General features: G+C 36.4%; 2 protein-coding genes across 2 annotated transcripts in view; one reads left to right on the forward strand and one right to left on the reverse strand.

Annotated features, from left to right (window-relative positions):
• Positions 1–8,550, reverse strand: part of LOC445812 (echinonectin) — a 44,670-nt gene extending 36,120 nt beyond the window's left edge. The window contains exon 1 of the mRNA XM_041621580.1: positions 8,439–8,550. The gene's annotated coding sequence lies outside the window, so the exon portion shown is untranslated. The remainder of the gene's footprint in view (positions 1–8,438) is intronic.
• On the forward strand, positions 1,611–17,127 carry LOC121425506 (pancreatic lipase-related protein 2-like). The gene is made up of 5 exons (XM_041621581.1): positions 1,611–2,089; positions 12,101–12,384; positions 13,360–13,609; positions 14,133–14,290; positions 14,828–17,127. Exons 1-5 carry the CDS (start codon positions 2,026–2,028, stop codon positions 15,125–15,127), a joined length of 1,056 nt encoding a protein of 351 aa, XP_041477515.1. The 5' UTR covers positions 1,611–2,025; the 3' UTR covers positions 15,128–17,127.
• The last annotated feature ends 1,202 nt before the right edge of the window (positions 17,128–18,329 follow it).

The following is an 18,329-nucleotide window of genomic DNA, read 5'->3' on the forward strand; positions in this document are numbered from 1 at the left end:
ACTCAAAATGTTGCTGACGGTTGCAATAATGGTGATATCGCACTTTTGTGGTAATAATAATGTGAAATATTTGGAAAAAGGGTAAAATAGGTTTTCCATTGTACCACAGTACAATTTGGTCATGCAGCGCGGAGGGAAGCATTTGCCTTTAAAATCACGAACCCCCCTCTCAAAAAAAGGAGAAAAGGAAAGGGGTGAAATATGATTTCATTATTTTGTTGAATATTATGTCATAATCACAAAATCAGAACTAAATTTTTCCCACATACATCGTGATGTGCCCTCTTCGATTTATTTGACTCATTACGTAACGAAACGCAACTAAGATGCCTTTACTTTTCTATTCTATATCCGACATGGTATTTTCGGTGTCGGGCATTCTCTATTTGTCTTCATCTGTAAAATCAGTCTTGGAATGAACTTGGACTTTAATTCCTAACCTTTCAATACAAAATACAACCGGCTACTATATGGTAAGTACTAACTTCGCGTTTTGCCTTTCAAAAGTTTACAGTGAAACTGTTAAGAGCCTCATCCTCCTCTCTCTGCCCCCTCCGGTGCCCCCTCCCCCATTCCCATTCCATCCTCTCTCCCCTCCCTCGCATCCTACTTTCTTCCCCCTTGTCTTATATCACCTTCTCCCCTCCCCATCTCTCTCTCTTATTATCTCTGATCTTGTTTTTGTGATAGATCTAGATCTTATGATGATGATTTGTGAAGGCACACGACAAGAACTATATATTGCCACTCTTCACACAGGTGAAGATGGTGATTTGTATAGGAATCATCCCTGCTAGAAAGAACGTAGTATGCTCAAAGTGTGTTTACACCGTGGACTATATATGAAGCGGTGATTCATACTATTAAAATGCTCAAATTTAACAATGTGGATGCTTCTTCAGTATACTCTTAAAAAGTTTGGGCAAAAAAAGAGCTCAATTCTTAATCATCACTGGGCAACATGCTGTCCACACAACTATTGGTTAAAATCTGTCCAAATCGGGTAATTAAACACTAATAATTGGGGAAGAAATATGTTAAATTGGATAATAATTGCCCAGAATATATATATATTTCTTTACCAACATACATTACCCAACACAGTGGACAGTGTATTGCCCAACATTTTAAGTGTGTATGCATGTTCACAGTGTGTTCACAAACCCTATGCGTAGATGTGTATTCACATTGCATTCCACACTGTGAATACACTGTGGAACTGTTATTTCCAGCATGCAATGTCGCGTATACCACGGCTATTCAGAGAGTCCACAGAACAACCAGTGTGGAAGACGGTGGATGATCCCTAATTTCCCAATCATATTGACTACTATTGTTATAATTTTTCACAGCTTCACCATCTGGTAATGGTTGAAAATACTTTGTTTAACGAGGGAAATTGTTCTTCTTTCCTCAGAGGAAACGTATATGTGTATAAAATGTTTGCTGTCTGTCCCAGTCTTTTCGCAAGGAAGTTTTGAATGAAACAGCACTCATATACCATGTAAACGAGGGAGAGAGAGAGAGAGAGAGGGGGGGGGTGCTGAGTGATGTGAGGGTGAGAGGGGTGTGAGATTGTTCCGTCAGGTTTATGAACCGGGTATCTGCGTCGGTCTATATCCTTTATGGCCGGTTGCGCTCCTGTGAGACGGACGCCCTTTTCCTTGCTCCTATAAAAAGGGGTCTTTCTCGCATCATAGTTCAAAAATTCTCTCCAACTTTCAATCCAGACTTAGTCACAACATCCAACCAGGGAGTTGGTCCAACCCTCTTCTGAAGGAGTTCCATTGTCAAGGTTCTTTACATTCGCAGCTTTCATTCATCGTCAATTCTCTTCGTTGGAAATTATTGTGAAGTTTGTCAGGATTGTAGTAGTTGAGAGCGAACAGGAACACAAACGACCGGTGGCACTGGCACAGGAGTCTTGAATACTTCAAATTAGTAGCAGTTCGAAGACATATCACACTTTATATAGATCCATCGTAGGAACACATTCACTCAATTCTTCAGGACAATTCTTTGACGATGGGTATTTTTAATTCTTTTGCGGGAATCGCTTCAATTCTCGCAGCTTTCATTGGACCAACACGTAAGTAAATCATAACCTATAGTTAAAGCTAGATGAATATATATATATTGAGATTTAACTTGTTAAATTAAGGTTCACTTTCTTTGAAATTTGTTGGGAAGATTGCAATACAAGCAAAATAAACCAATGATTTCTGTATTATTTTCTACAGATTTGCATTTTCCGTACGTTGATTAGATATTCCAGATGACATCTTTTCTGTATCCAGTGTGCTCTTTCTTCATATATGAATATTTTCAAAGAAGAATATTACTCCTTGTATCTAACTGCCTATAAAATTTACTAGCATAATTTTGAAAATTGGATAAAGTGCGATGATATAAGACAGATTATCTTTATCAAAGTATTATTTTCATTTCTTAATGCTATTTTGTTAATGAATCATCACATTTATCTATAATAATAAATATAACAATGTCTGGTATACAACGAGAATTCCTTCTCATCCAACTTCGCATTGGGCTATTTTGAGATTTGAATGAATTTCATGTTTATTGTTCTCCCATTGTGTCAATGGGGATATGGACTTTATCCAAGTCTTTTATGTATTTATTAGATTTCGTTATCACATTTCGATTGTAACAAAAAAATAAACAAGCATTCATTATGCAACAGGGGCGCAATCCCTACCGATTAGCGGTTTTTTTTTCATTCGCATACAATAACTCACATGTTCAAACTATTACATAAAGTTACTTTAATACTTATTTTATTTTGAAATAACCACATAAAGTGTGTGAATCTCAATCATTTTAAATTATTAATTGCACACAAAAAATAAGAAAATGAATGTAAGCGTATCCCAAAACTTTACTCTTTATTATATATATTTCGCATTACGCTGCAAAGTATAGTGAATAAAAAATGTAACGAGCCTATAATGCATTCCTTTCTAGTTTTATTTATTTCATTCACGAATCCGTCTCTATTCATTGAACATTAATTATTTATATCACTATATGATTCGACCAGCTGATAGTTTATTTGTTGTTAACTTGTTATCTTTGCACACATGAGATAAAGTGTTTAAAAGTAGCTATTGTATTGAAATAATGGGATTATGTTGACCAATCACAAATCGATTGTGTTCTTTCTATCCCGATCGTATCATGAATATAAACATTAAACTTATCATTCCACCTGTTTCTGATAGGCATTCTTGTAATGATCCCTTAAAAATAAAGGGCATAACATGGCATATCGGGTAAAATTTCTAAAAAGTTGAGATTGAAAATTTTCACTTTATGAAATGAAAATATAATTATGTGACATGATATTATAAATATATCATGTTTCACACTCATCTCTTCCATTTTCTCTCTTGTTTTTGTTGAGGGGGGGGGGGTAAGTGCCCCCAATACCCACATCTATATGGGTCTATGTAGAGAGGCACGTGTGTGCATCGTGGGATGGTACGATACCGCACCGGGATATAAAATTTACCGACACTGTATCAAATGACAAATTGTTGATGGTGAAGATTTTACGATCTAGTACCTTAGCGCAAGGATATGGGGCTTACACATAAAAAGGGGTTCGAAATTTGAAGGATCACAAAATCGATATCCATTAAGTCACGATTATATTCTCGCCGATGATTATTTGGCTTTCACCAAGAAAGAAATAAAGAGATAATGGGGGGAAAAAGAATGTTAGGTGTTGGTGCATAAAGAACTTCCTGAGCTAAAATACTACGGTATATTAGGAATTGTAATTTCTATAATTATCATGATTATCGTTATCATTAGGATTATTATGACTGTTACTATCAGCATTATTCAAATTGTTAATATGATTTTAATCCTCTACCACTCTCATAACTTCATTATCATTACAATCACTACCATCTCACTGTTATCAGCATCATCATCACCATTATTACAACCGTCAGCAACATTTTAAGTACCCTAGCTCTTATTTTGTATTATGAGAGGGTGGCTCTGATATCGTGCATTTTCGTATTGTTATAAGATCCCCTTACAGTATACGACTATTACGCTGCTATTCACGGAGCTTGATAGGAAGGGAGAAAAGAACGGGGTCGATGGCAGTGGGGGAGGGAGGGAGGGGGGGGGGGTCACAGAACATAATCCTCTGTCTGGCTAGGAGATCTACAAAATGCTTGTTTGAAAATCCCAATCGTGGAAAGTTAACAAAGTTGATCCAAAAATAGAGACCGTGTGCGAAAATCAAATCCAAGTTCAGATTTACCCGAATACACGAGAAAAGAGAGAGAGAGAGAGGGAGAGGGAGAGAGGCAGTACAAGAAGACTGTAAATTCGTATGAGATGATAGTCGTCAGTTACAATATTTGAATATCAAATCTTTATAATTGAATATGTTTGTTTCATTCGTATCATACGTTATTGTACGATTACCGAAATGTGAGATACAAACAATGGGATAGACTGGTATTCAATCGCGATGTGATGGTGTTCAATATTTCCATAGTATATGGAGTCTGTTCCATACAGGCCTTGCAGGTCGATATGTAACATGGCACACTGCAAAAACTCCGTGTTGATTTGACACCAGCCTGGAATCTACATATATCCACACCATAGTTTTTAAACACCAGTTTCGTTTTGGTCTAACACCGGGAAGGTGTTTATACAACACCAATTAGTATCAAACAGCATCGATTTGATTCCAAACTAGTGTTGTTTCAATTCTTCGCTGGTGTGGACATAATATAGATTCCGGGCTGGTGTTAAATAAACACCGGATTTTTCGCAGTGCACAGAGTTGATATGATTCAATAGAATAGTATGTTAAATAATGTTGTAGAATCAACGCTATGATTTGACAATCATGGATATTACATTTCATTAGCTTCTATTAATTTTTATTCAAAAGAAATGTTTAACAACTTCCATCGAAAAGTATGAATTAAGACGTCACATGCTGTATACACCCTTCATGACAGATATCCGTATACATATGGAGTCTATAGAGTCAGTCAAAAATTATTAGTAAAATAAGACAAAGAATGCACGTTCCTCACAGTATGTAGGGACCGGAGCATGCTGAGGGGCTGTAATAATATTATTTTGTTCATACTATGTTAATAATCAAATAAAACATGACCGCTGTTCACCGACTACTCGGATCGACCTTTATCCTGCTGTGTAGTATATACAAACCAGTGATCAAACCATTGTTTTACTCGTCTATTATGATTATATTCAAACCAGCTTTCAATATTGTTTTATGTCTGTCTTTCCAATCGGATATAACACAAAGTGGATCATTCTGATCTACTGGTCCTGGTATAACTCGAACAGATTCAATTTAATTATTCAAATATTGTTTTCCAAACATTTCAAGTAAAGGAAAAACCAAACATTTCAAGTAAATGAAAAAAAAATAAATACACAGGTATAACATGAAATACAATAAACGAGTCAGATAGATTTAAATCGTTTTTATAAAAAAAGGCGGTCCGTTATTTTTATATTCCGTTATTTGAATAATGTCTTTATCTTCATTGGACTTACTTTTATGCTATCGCTGAAAACGGATGCTGATTAAAACTTGCACATTATTCTTTAATACTTTGATTCGGTTTGAGTCGATTCTTTTTGATCGTTTCAATTAATTACTCTTTCGGAATGAAAACAAAGCATTATATTTAGATAGATTCTTACTTGCATACTTTGTATGCTTCACGCCTTAGATGAAACATGTCTTTTGAAATATCAGAAAACTAAAATCCGACAGGAAGAATGTCTGATTTTTTTCTTATTTTGGTATCATCATCAATCTTATTCGAACGGGGTTGGTTCCTGTAGACTACATTGCTATTTTTGCACGCCCCTTCAAAAAGTATCAATTACGTCTTTATTATTTCTTTTTCTCTCTCTCTTTTTCCATTTCTTTCTTCTTTTTCTTTATATTCAGTATTTTTGTCCTCCCATCCTCCTCCCCCCCCCTCTCTCTCTCTCTGTTCCTCTATCCCTCCCATTGTAGTTCTCTCATGGGAAACTCTCAGACCTGTAAGTTTAATGTACTTCTTTTATCAACTATTCTTGGAACGATACCAGGTTTCGAGGGCGTTTACTATCACTCCATCTCCTGTTTGGTAATTGTATGGTTAACTTGGGTTAACTAGACGCTGAAGGATTAGCCATTATTGGTGTCGACAATGTAAACTTTAATTCTGTTACAACTATCAATCGAAAAACAAATTAACTCTGAGGGGAGAAAATGAGGCAATTGTTCTTTCGAGATTTATTTCATATTCTCCTTATACTGAATCTCTAAATTACAAAGACTATTACGATTTTAAGTTAATTCCTACGAATGAGCATTTGTATGTACATGATAATCAATGGGTTTGGTGCCTGGAAAACCATCGTGTATAATGAATCTGGTAATTCAAATGAAATAAGACTCACATTACCCCCCCCCCCAAAAAAAAAAAAACAACATTTAGGGGCATGTATATACCTAGGAAGTTGCATGACAAATAAATCACTAGCTTTTTAGTATTTGCATTGTTTTGCAGGTCTTTGTATTGACTTGATATTTTCTCAAATTTACAGGCATAATTCGGCGATAAACGGTATAATAATAATCTCAATTAATAAAGAGGCAGTTGAGACGGGTAGAATGATGAGCGATGACATTTCAATTTTGAAGGAAAGAAAAGAAAAAAGAGGGAAAACTTGAATAAAAAAGGATATAGGGAAAGACAACTTAACCATATACTGGCGATGACAATATAAAGTATCCTCTGGGACCTGAGGGATGGCCTTGTCACTGGACCTACATTATACTGAGGCATTGTCTGGGGATATCGTGACAGTATTGGCGATGATCCAGGGGGATGGGGCTCGGAGGTGCTCCCTCCATTTGTCTAGCAGCAACCTAACAGAGGGTCGTTTTCGCGCCCCTCCCCCTTCCAGTCACATTAAAAAAAATATTTGACTACAATCTCAGATTTTGAATGATGCCTCAATAACATGGTTAACACATTATGGACCCGTAACACAAAGATTACCAACCACATAGCAGAACAATGTCTTTACGATTGATTGCATTGACTACAATGTACAATTACTCGTGAAAATCAATTGTATAACCAATCGCTAAACTTCTGGTACAGGACCTAGGTCCAATGCAGAAAAAATGCAATCAAACGCTACTTGATTTTCAACCGATCCGGCGCACGCATTTGGAACTTGCGTTTGATTTTGTGTTTCCTGTCTTTTCTGCAGCAGGGTAAACAAACGAAGCAAATAAACATGTCCGATGTTATTTTGATAACGGATTCAATTCAGTTTAAGAATATGAGGAACAATGTCTGCGCTCAATAAGATATGAGCCAAAAATTGGGCTCTCAACAGGCAGACGAAATTTGCTTCAACTAATTTTGGCAATCTTCATGATTATGACCTTGAATATTTTTCACGACCCCTTTTTCTTTTTATTTTATTCACTTTTCAATATCTAAATTACTGGGCTGCTCTTAATAAGAATCGACAGAGCTGTATGAGATTATACGATGTCAGTACATCATGTCTATCTTCTTATTTATCTGTAAAATGATGCAATTATTTAGACGGGGACACGGGCAATAAGCATTCCATTTTCTGTTGTATTTTCTTCTCCGACATGGGCAAAATCTTTTAGTGAAGTAAATACTTCGAAGAATATCTGAAAAGAGGAATATAATAGTTTCTGGTTACCCCGCCTTAATTTTCCACGTCACTTTCTTTATTGTGTCTATTTCCCAAAGTGGCGTTCGTTGCTCGTGCCTTTTCAACTCCCCCGAGATTTTCCGGGGGGTAGGGTGCTGCGTGTGTAAGTCAGGAAGGTATGTTAAAAACTAGAAATCCAACCAAGGTCACCTTCATTTTTTAGTGAAAACTTTATTTTGCTTGTCAAACCTTTCTTCCAAGACAGCAACCACTATTAAATCCCATTCCCAGGGTCCTTGTGGCGCCACTGGATGAGAGGTAAAATATCCATGATCAAAGATCGAAAACTATCGCATTGGAAAGATCTTCCCAAAATTAATGTTTGTAGGGTTACTATAAGTTAGTCACCCTTCGAGAATATACCAATTGTCATGTTACTTATGAATGAAAAGTTTGTTGTTCATTATGTAATTTAGTTTTGATTGACTTTGTTTTATTGAACTATTTGCTAGATGTTTAAACAATGTACATCAAACTGTGTGTTTGATCCAAATCCGTTGTTTGTAAATGTTTGATCCAAGGAAAACAATTTCTGCATAAAGAAAACCAATTCAATTCATATCTCTTTGCACATGTTTATCACAATAAATTGAATTTAAGTTCATTTCTGACGTTTATTACTATGTACTAAAAATTTAAATACATACCTCAATCATCAGGGGGTTGTTGTATCTTGTGTTCTTGAACTAATCTTGAAGAGTAACTGGAAGTAAAGGAAGAGGTCCAGTTGCAGAGAAGTTTAATGGCAGACTCTCAAAATATCTGGATATCAAATCAAGCAGGCACAGCCTAGGATTGGAATCTCTAACATTCAGAAATGACCATGCTAGGCATGTGCACAAACACAATAGAGGTGGTGAAGAATGCATTACAGAAAAGGTAGTTACTGAATTACAATTAATGGTTGTCATGCTATGTCTGAATACAACAGGGGTCAAACTAAAATTTAAATTAAGATATGACGAACTTTCTGGGGCCCGTTGCAGAAAGAGTTGCGTTTAAACGCAAGTCAAAAATGCGCGCTGTTGATTGGTTGAAAATGAAGTTGCACATGATTTTTAGAGATGCGTTTGATTGCAACTCTTTCTGCAACGGGCCCCTGGTCACAAAGACGGCAATTATCTTGCTATTTCAATGTCTTGTCATGTAAATTTCGACAAAAATCTTCTGATTTTTAAACTGATTTCATTAATGCCCATCTGATACGAATGGTAGTATATGGATTTTTAAAATGTATAGATCCAAAGCACTATCGCAACCTCATTCAAGATAGTTCATATAGTGCACTATGCGGAATGTGCGGTTAACTGAGCAAAACAAAACAAGTGATAGTCATGTGGACAGGTGCGTCGATCCTGGGGGGGGGGGGCGATCGCCCCACCAATGAAAATATTGGGGGCAAACATATCCTTCCCCCCCCCAATAATTCCGGATGTGCAAAAATAAAATAAGACTGTAATGTTCAGCAAGCGAGATTGAGATACACAAATCGTTCTTTATTTCAAATCGTGCTCAAAATGTCCGCTTTTCAGATTGGAATATCAAGATTTTCAGCTCGCGCTCGCATCATTTCTGTAGCAAAAACCCATACTTTTCATGATTAAATAGGTGAATAGAATGTCCCGTTTTCAGTTCTATACCTCAAAAGAAGCTCCCACTTCGATTTGCAATAATCTTTTGTTGGATATATATCTTGTTTTTATCAAAAACGTCCATTAAACTGTCATTTTTGTCAGATCGAAATATCAAAATTTTCAGCTCGCGCTTCGCGCTCGCATCTATTCTTCTTTTAGATACCAATCTTAATCATTGCTACCAAAAATACTTACAATATCAAGTTTTCAGGTCAGAATGCAAAGCAATTTCAGCTTGCTCTCGGCACTCGCATTATCTGTTTAGTGTGATATGTATCCTCCTCATGAGTTACTACAGTCCTAAACAGGTACGATTTTCCCGTTTTAAGGACAGTATACTAAAAAATTTCAGCTCGCGCTTCGCGCTCGCATTTATTTGTTGGTGTCTGTATCTCATGAGTCATATATATATATATATATACCTGTGTGTGTGTGCGGGTGTGTGTGTGTGTGTGGGTGTTTTGTACGATCGAGAGCCTTTGGAACGTTGACTCATGATTTTGACGCCCCTAATTGTGGATCGATTTACGTAATGTAAAATAATTTCCATGACCACCTTTCATAATCTTAGAAGTGCTATGACCCAATAATTATCGAGCTATTTATTGACACGATTGCACTATATTATCTCAGGGTCAAACTATGGATAGCCAATTGCGATATCAAATTATCAAAATATCAAATTATCAACCAATTGCGATATCAAATTATATCTAACAAAACAAGTTCTATTTATCAGCTCACATATCACTAAAATTATCTACAATTATCTGGGATTTGAAATTATTTCCTCCACCATTAAAGTGTGATTAAAGGGCATAATGAACATGCAGTAATAAGCATAATTATGTAGATTGTAAACAAAATTTTGACATTGTCGGCTTCCGTAATTTAAGCGCAGAGTTATAGATCATGGGCAAAATTAGCTTGATTTTAGTTTAATAGTTTGGTTAAACATATTTTAAGCTGATAATGTACAGCAGACTGGCTAGGTTTGCTGCGGAAATCGAACTATGATCTAATTGTGTTACTCATCTAACGGTTAACAGTTAATATATCACCTCCTGTTACTAATGTCCTATTGTTTTGTCGCAGCTGATTGCTAAAGAGGGATGGGGCGGGGGTATGTTGTTATTGGAGGTACATAGGGGTACGAATGGGGGAGATGCACCTGTTGTCTTATCTTTATTAAGGTCCAGTTCTCTTATTCACTCACTAACCAGGTTGCATCCGTCATCAAATAGATACAGGAGTGTCGACAGAGAATCACATTTAATCGAAAAACATAATTGTTTATTCAAAAGAGCTATACAGCTACATCAAGTATTTAATCACTTTTATTGCAATAGTCAATTCATGACAGCGATTTAATAATACTTCTGTCTAAGAAATATTTAAACCAATGTGCATCACTAATAGGCCTAAACAGAGTTTGCTTTGTAAAAAAAAAAACATTGTCAATATCTCCGATAAAAAAATATAATAAAATTGTAGAGGAAAATATGTGATAAGATCGATTGGAATAATGATCAAAACGAAAACAGAGACGGGCTGATTTTACCGACATGTAGATGTAAATCTGAAAACAGTACGAGTTCTTTTTATAGATTATTGCTCTATAAAACACTGCCAACACCAATAAAATCCCGGTGGAGTTTATTTTCAGGCAGGTTTGGGGGAAGTCAAGGTGAAGGCGGCCATGAATCATCAATGGTGTACAAGAAAGAATTCCCCGACAGGTGTTGAAATTGATCATGACTGAGAACAATCTAACTGATTATAGCTTCCTTTCAGCCATTAACTAATCATCGTATATTCCAAGTCAGGACAGTCAATGTTTAGAAGAACAGGATATTCGCGGAGGTCTATAGCATTCATCGAACTTTAAGTCAACTCTAATTTCTACAAGTTCACTCTAAGTAAAATGAATGATTATCCCACGAAACTTATTGCAAACGGTAAAATAACACAAGAGCTATAAATATATTGACTGCTTTTTTATGAGTTTCACGTGTTTGTTTATATCTTTCGTAACAAAAAAAAACAGTCAACTATATCAGGCTCTTAAGAAAACTGATTTTGCTATCAATGCATAATAGTTAATAAGACAAGAAGAGATAATTTCTAAGAAGTTCTCACGTGTACAATATTTTATAATTTCCTTTATTTTTTGTTTGTAATGCTTTTTTATACAAAATTACGCACGAGTTATGTTTTACTTGCCATGTCTTCATACTATATGACTATCAAGGATAACTATATATTCCTATATACAGTTACATTGGGAGATCTGATTTGAATTAATGTATGGTTGAATTTAATTGAATTGGTACGAAATAAAGGCCTACCAGTGGATTTTAAGAAAATGCATTTAAAACATTTTCTCTTTCAAGATTTATTTTAAAACTTTTCTTCCGTGATCTCGACATTCGACAAGAAAGATTACACTCCAATATTTCACTCCCTTAAGTGATGTGTGTGATCCAAAGTTTTGGAGAGAAATTCGTTATTTTCCTGAAAGTTTGACCTTCAAACTAGTATACGATTATCTTGTTGAGGGTGCGTCCCTATCCGTGGTGGAGATCGTCCATGTGATCATTTTATTCTACATAATACATTTTTGAAGAACAGATAATTTATTTATTTGATGTTTCGTATTTTTGTTTCTTAAACAGCACCTCCAAGCAATGAAATCTGTTTCGGTGATGTCGGCTGCTTCTCCAATGACCTACCCTGCCACAACTTAGACATGTCAACACCAGAAGAGATCAATACCCGGTTCTTTCTCTTCACCCGTCTTAACCGCCATAAAGCCCAGGAGATCACGTGGAAAGATTTAAGGACGATAGAGGATTCAAATTTCAACAGAACGATGCCCATCAAGTTCGTCATCCACGGGTGGATAGAGAATACACGTAAATCATCGTTCATCAAGATGAAAAATACGCTTCTTGATCAAGTGAGTATGTCTGTTAGCTTAGAGGTAGGAAAACCAGTAATTAGCAGATCTGGGGCCCGTTTCATAAAGAGTTGCAACTGTTGTAACTTTGCCATTATGGCAACTACCATGATGGAAACCTTGATTATGATTGGCTGCTGAGCCTTGTTACCATGGTAGTTGCCATAATGGCAAAGTTACAACAGTTGCAAGTCCTTTATGAACCGGGACCCTGATGAAGCGTTTGAAGGAAACTTTGAAAGGGAAAATTTAAAAATACGATACTAGATAACCGTAATGACGAGACCAGTTCACCAGCACCACCACCACAACTCCAAGCACAAGTCCAATCGTAAAAAGTTACCTTTGCCACCACCACCACCACAAACAATCATCAAAACCAGCCTCAAAGCCAGCACCTCACATCATTATAATCGACTCCTCCATGCACCACAGGCAACCGTTTCATCAAATAAAATACCACCACCACCAACATGACATCCCTTTCATGACCAAATCGTGAACTCTACCACCATCATCAGTTTCATTAATCACCTTCCACACCGCCATCAGTGACATCGCCACCATCACCACGAGTCTGTCACCAACATATCCTCACAAGCATTGGCCATCAACAACCAAATCAGTTCGATCTTTTCTACTATTTGCATTTAACCTACTATGTCCGAGTACACTCCCTAATCCCTCTCCCTGAAAGTAAAGTTTTAGCGACCACCATTAACTTATTGCACTCAACTGGAACTGGCAAAAAAAATAGAAATACAAGAAACACTAAATTGGTTTAAATCAAATATAATTTCTCTATGACATTTGAAAATGAAATCTTCTAGTGCCTTTGACCTGTTCACCTTGCATCAAGACCTAAAGGAGAGGGAAGGGAAAGTAAAGTAAGTAATGCAGTGTAAAGTAACATTTCCAAAGATTTCTTTTACTTGAAACTCAAACTTGAAATTTCTCCTTGTCATCACTCTTTAGGCTGATATGAATGTGATTCTGGTTGACTGGCGTGGAGGGTCTTTGGATATCTACGAGACAAGTGTACAGAACACACGTGTTGTTGGCAGGGAAATCTCAATCTTGGCTCGCAAGCTGAACAAAGTGTTCGGAGCTCCTTTCTCCAACATGCATGCCATCGGCCATAGCCTTGGAGCCCACACGGCTGGATATGCTGGGTCGGACTTGATGCGGTTCGGTCGTAAATCAGATCGTTTGGGTCGTATAACAGGTAAGTTCCAACTGCGTTTTAACAGAATCACATTCAAGTTCATTACCATTTTCAGCTATTATTAGACATAAATGAAGGAAGAAAACGAGGGACCTTGTGTTTCTGAAGCCATGTCATATCACTCAAATGGCTTGAAAACTTGATCCCCTTTTTAATAAAGAAGGAACATCTCATAAGATCACTTTGAAAATCCTTGCCGAAATTCATGCCTTTTCTAGTACATTATCACAACAATTTGAACATGCCGCATGCTTTGATGCCATGCAAGTTCGATATTGAAGACATTTTACAATCTAGACAAAATAATTAAACTTTGAAGCAAAAAACATTATAGCTAATTTGAAGCTTTGCTTATACATGCAAATGTACAAATAATGAACCAATTCTCAAGAACAAACAGTTCCAATGACATTGAATGACTATCTGATATAAACTTGGATCAAACCTTTAGTTTTTGAAGTAATGATCTTGGCTTCCCTGCTGAACAGACTCTTGTAATATGATTTCTGACACTCTCGACTAGGTATGGATCCAGCAGGTCCTTATTTCCGTGGGCCACAGGTTAATCAAGACTGCAGATTGGACAAAACAGACGCCCTCTTTGTTGATGTCATCCACACGGACGGCACAAACTCTTCATCCTTTATCATGGGAATGAATGGTGCAGGATTACAAGAACAGGTATGAAGTTGGTTGCTCCTATTTCCCGACATTGAGGAACCATAATGCCCATGAAAATAGTTCATCTTCATCATGGGAATGAACTGTGCAGGATTACAAGACCAGGCACATGAAGTTGGTTGCTCTTATTCCCAAAATTGAGAAACCTAATGTATTTTAATGTAGTTCAATATTTTATTACATTTCAACATGTTCACCCATTCATGGAAGCCAGACAAAGCAGAATGACGCAATTGATGTCCAAAATGGGCGGATTAGAAGATTGATTGATTAGAGAAAGTTAACAATGCTTTACATGGTACGAGATGAAATGTCCTCAGCTGGTATCTATTTAAGAACTGTCCACAAATCAAAGATAAAGATGGACATAGAATAAGATCCTGAATATGAGCTATACAAAAAAATTTCAATCACAATAGTTTATCAATTGCACTAGGGCTCTATCATTCTAATCAAGACATTAAACATTACCATAATGTTCAGAGCAATATCCTTTTTCTTAATTTTCTTAATGATTCTCTCACTTTTGTTGCACAGATTGGGCACCAGGACTTCTACCCGAACGGAGGCAAACACATGCCAGGCTGTCTTCCTCTAACTCACTGCTCCCACTACCGTGCCGTCTACTACTTCACCCAGAGCATATCAACCTGTGCCTACCAGGCTACCCGTCGATGCGATTCTTGGGACCTCATTGAGAACGTCAAACAATGCCCAGCTTTTCCTCCGCGAAAGAAGGACAAGAATAGCAGACCTCGCATGGGATATCATGCTGATCCTGCCCATGCCGAGGGTGCATACTACCTCAGGACTGGAGGGTCTTTCCCATACTGCTAGTTCAGGACGTTCCTCAGCAGATATCAATGGACTGCCTGTATGGACTCTGAGGTGATTTTGTCAGGAACACAGGGCATCTCCAAACTGAAAACTGCTGCAAAATGTTGCCATTAAAACCATTCATCACCTGCTACAAGATTTTGAGATATAAAATCTCATTCCAAGTAGTTTAGTTCGTGACCAGGTCCCAATAGTCTCTAGGCTGTCCAGAAGCACGGACCATTTTCATGACATGGACTATGCAAGGACTGTTAATTGTAACGAAGATTAACGAGGAAGCTATTCACATATAATTCTCTACTCTGATTGCCTCTGAAAATATTACTAGGTGTACATCAGGACATAAAATATCTAATTATTCATGAATTACCTTTTTCATGAATGTTTGAAACATTCAATAATTAAGCAACAAAAAGCTTCCTTTTAGTGACATAAAATAATAAATCAGCAATATGAATGTCTCTCCTTGCAAAATCTTTTCAAGATCTTACCCTGACCATTATTGTTGATTCACAATCTTAACACAATACGGAACTGATCAGCACATAAGTCTCGTAGTAAGCCACTCAAAGAAAAATTTTCATTGATAGGAATGTTTGTACAATTGTCAGTCAAATATTGATTTACCAAAGAAAATTAAAAGTAAAATTTTCCTGATCTACCTTGAAATCAATTTCAAATTGAAATCAATTTCACCTTGCAAGTCAGTTGAACTTATCAAGGTCTTAAAGGCTGTAGCTTCAAGATCAATATGGTGGATAAGAAGTGATGAATATTAAGAATCATTATGGCCAGAATATACCAATATCCAGGAAAAATAATTGGATTGTAATTGAAATACAACAAAATGTACACCTTTCAATTTCATTGTCAAGGTCACTAACAATGGATGAAATATGTACAAAACTTGAGTAGGTGATTTAACATTGGTTGATAAAGTTTCTGATCTTTGCAAAGAACCAGAGGTTTGCAGGCTTCAGCTACTCCCATTTCAACATCGCCCCATCTATTCTTTTCACAACGTTGCCCTCTATAATTTTTATATCTTATGCTTGTTTTTTAATTACATAATCATAATCTATTGATAATTTTAATTGTAAATTATATACATATGTATTTCATCTCTGTTGACAGCACTATTATTCACAGCCTTGTACTTCAAAACATGTGAAGAGTGATATAATGAAATTGGGTGTCATGTCTACGCAAGTATTACATCAAATATGGTACAAAACTTGGAAAAGTCTATTTTCTACTACTTTAGGCATTGCAAAAGGAATGTACTAATATTTTAAAGAAAAAAGTGACTTGATTTCATTCAAGTTATGACACTTTTTGGTGTCATAAATTCGACCAAAAAATCAATATTGATCTGATGATAGTTAAGCACTATTGGTTCAAAGAATAGAGATCACTTTAAGGAGAGTGTGCATGATAAATTTGGAGTTGAAGTACAATTTAAGATTATTTTTGTAGAGTATATTCTACCTCAAGTTGGAACATTTTTTTTACATGTATATTGCTGCATTGCACAACTTAAAAATCAAGGTTGGCACAAAAGTTTGGTGTCGAGAGCTGAATCTGGTCATCTTATCTAGCTCCAACAAATGTGAACATACAAAATTGATACTCATTAACACCAAATCAGTCCAAGCACAAGCCTCATTTCAAGTTCAGTATTAATGACTGGTGTAAAAATTGGACAAATGCCCAATGCCAGCTCTCAACACCAAACTTGAAGTAGTTCATCCTATAGTGTCATCCTATAGTAACTTAATATAAGCATTATGTACCCCAAACTGCCACATAACTAAGAATTGAGAGCACTCAATGGTATTTTCCTATGCTGCATATGTTTGGGTCTTGTTATCCAACTATGTATATTGTGTATGCTGTACAGTATATGAAAAAGCAGTAATATCTGGTATATAATCATTGCCTAAGTGCAGTATATATTCAAACTCTATGCATAATAAACTATCATAACAAGGAACAAGAAAGAAACTGTTGTTTTGTCGCATTTCTTCAAGGGGTTGAGAACTGGAGAGTGGTCCCTGATCGCATCTCTATCGGTACTTGATTTAGGTTTTTCTCATTTTTCTCATTTTTTTTTTTTGGGGGGGGGGCACTATTCCTGAGGGTTTATACTTCCTGAGTCACCATGCAATTTGTCTACTTCTCAGCCAGTCTTATACCACATGGGCTAAACCCATTTGGTCTACTATCAAATCGGTGTAATTGTCGTTAAGTCTACAGCACTCTTGCTCTAATTCCCAATTAGTCCAATACTCATTTACACTAATATACAAATAATGAATGTTTATGAGTGCAATGGACAGAATACTTCATGAGGTGAAAGATGAAATTATCCATTCAACGAGGCCTAGTCAAGTTGAATGGATCCTTATTTCATCTTTCACCGAATGAAGTATTCTGTCCATTGCACGAATTAAAAAAACATTCATTATTTGGTTTATATGACACATCATTTTTTTTTTCATGTGAAATTTATGAATTTCGATGCAAAACATGTTCATGCAGTGCGAGTTCGGTCTGCTGATTGTTATGTCATTACAACATGTGTATTTATTCGTCCATGAGCTGTCTCGGTGCGCGCATGCAGTGGACAAAATCGTATGGATCCAAAATTGCACGATGAATGGATACAAAATTGCAGTTGATGACGTCATTGCAAAATGGGCTGAATGAACGATATCAAACAACCAATCAAATCGCGAGGATCTATCTAGGTGTAATATAATATTTTTTATACTCTCCTTTTCATCATCTGATCATTTTTTACTTTGACAAAGCTGTGTTGTTATACCAATTGGATATTAGACAAAATGGATTTAGTCTAACTGGAATTTAGACAATATAGTAAATGGTAATTAGACCACTTGGTAAGTAGATGAACTGGTTGTAGACAAACTCATGGCCGTAAGCAATAAGGGGGGGGAGGGCAGTTGCCCACCAGAAACTTACAAAACTTACATTTTTTACTGGAAAATCTAACAAAATTCACCTTAAGTATGCATGAAATCCTTCAATTTCACTTGAAAAAATGCAAAAACCCCCTGATGACGAGCTCGGTTGCTTCGCTCCCTCGCTTTCAATTTTTTTCAATGAGTTTAAGTGTGCTGCCTCCACAACGAAAAATATTCTGCGCATGGCTGTGGACTAACTAGGATTACACCATCTA

Source organism: Lytechinus variegatus, chromosome 12, assembly GCF_018143015.1.
Source record: "Lytechinus variegatus isolate NC3 chromosome 12, Lvar_3.0, whole genome shotgun sequence".
Lineage (NCBI taxonomy): Eukaryota > Metazoa > Echinodermata > Echinoidea > Temnopleuroida > Toxopneustidae > Lytechinus > Lytechinus variegatus.

Bases quoted from the DNA above. Each gene is read 5' to 3' on its own strand.
- LOC121425506 (XM_041621581.1), top strand. From the start codon at position 2,026: ATGGGTATTTTTAATTCTTTTGCGGGAATCGCTTCAATTCTCGCAGCT. The intron at 13,610-14,132 runs GTAAGTTCCAAC...ACTCTCGACTAG, and splicing joins TCGTTTGGGTCGTATAACAG to GTATGGATCCAGCAGGTCCT. The intron at 14,291-14,827 runs GTATGAAGTTGG...TTTGTTGCACAG, and splicing joins GTGCAGGATTACAAGAACAG to ATTGGGCACCAGGACTTCTA.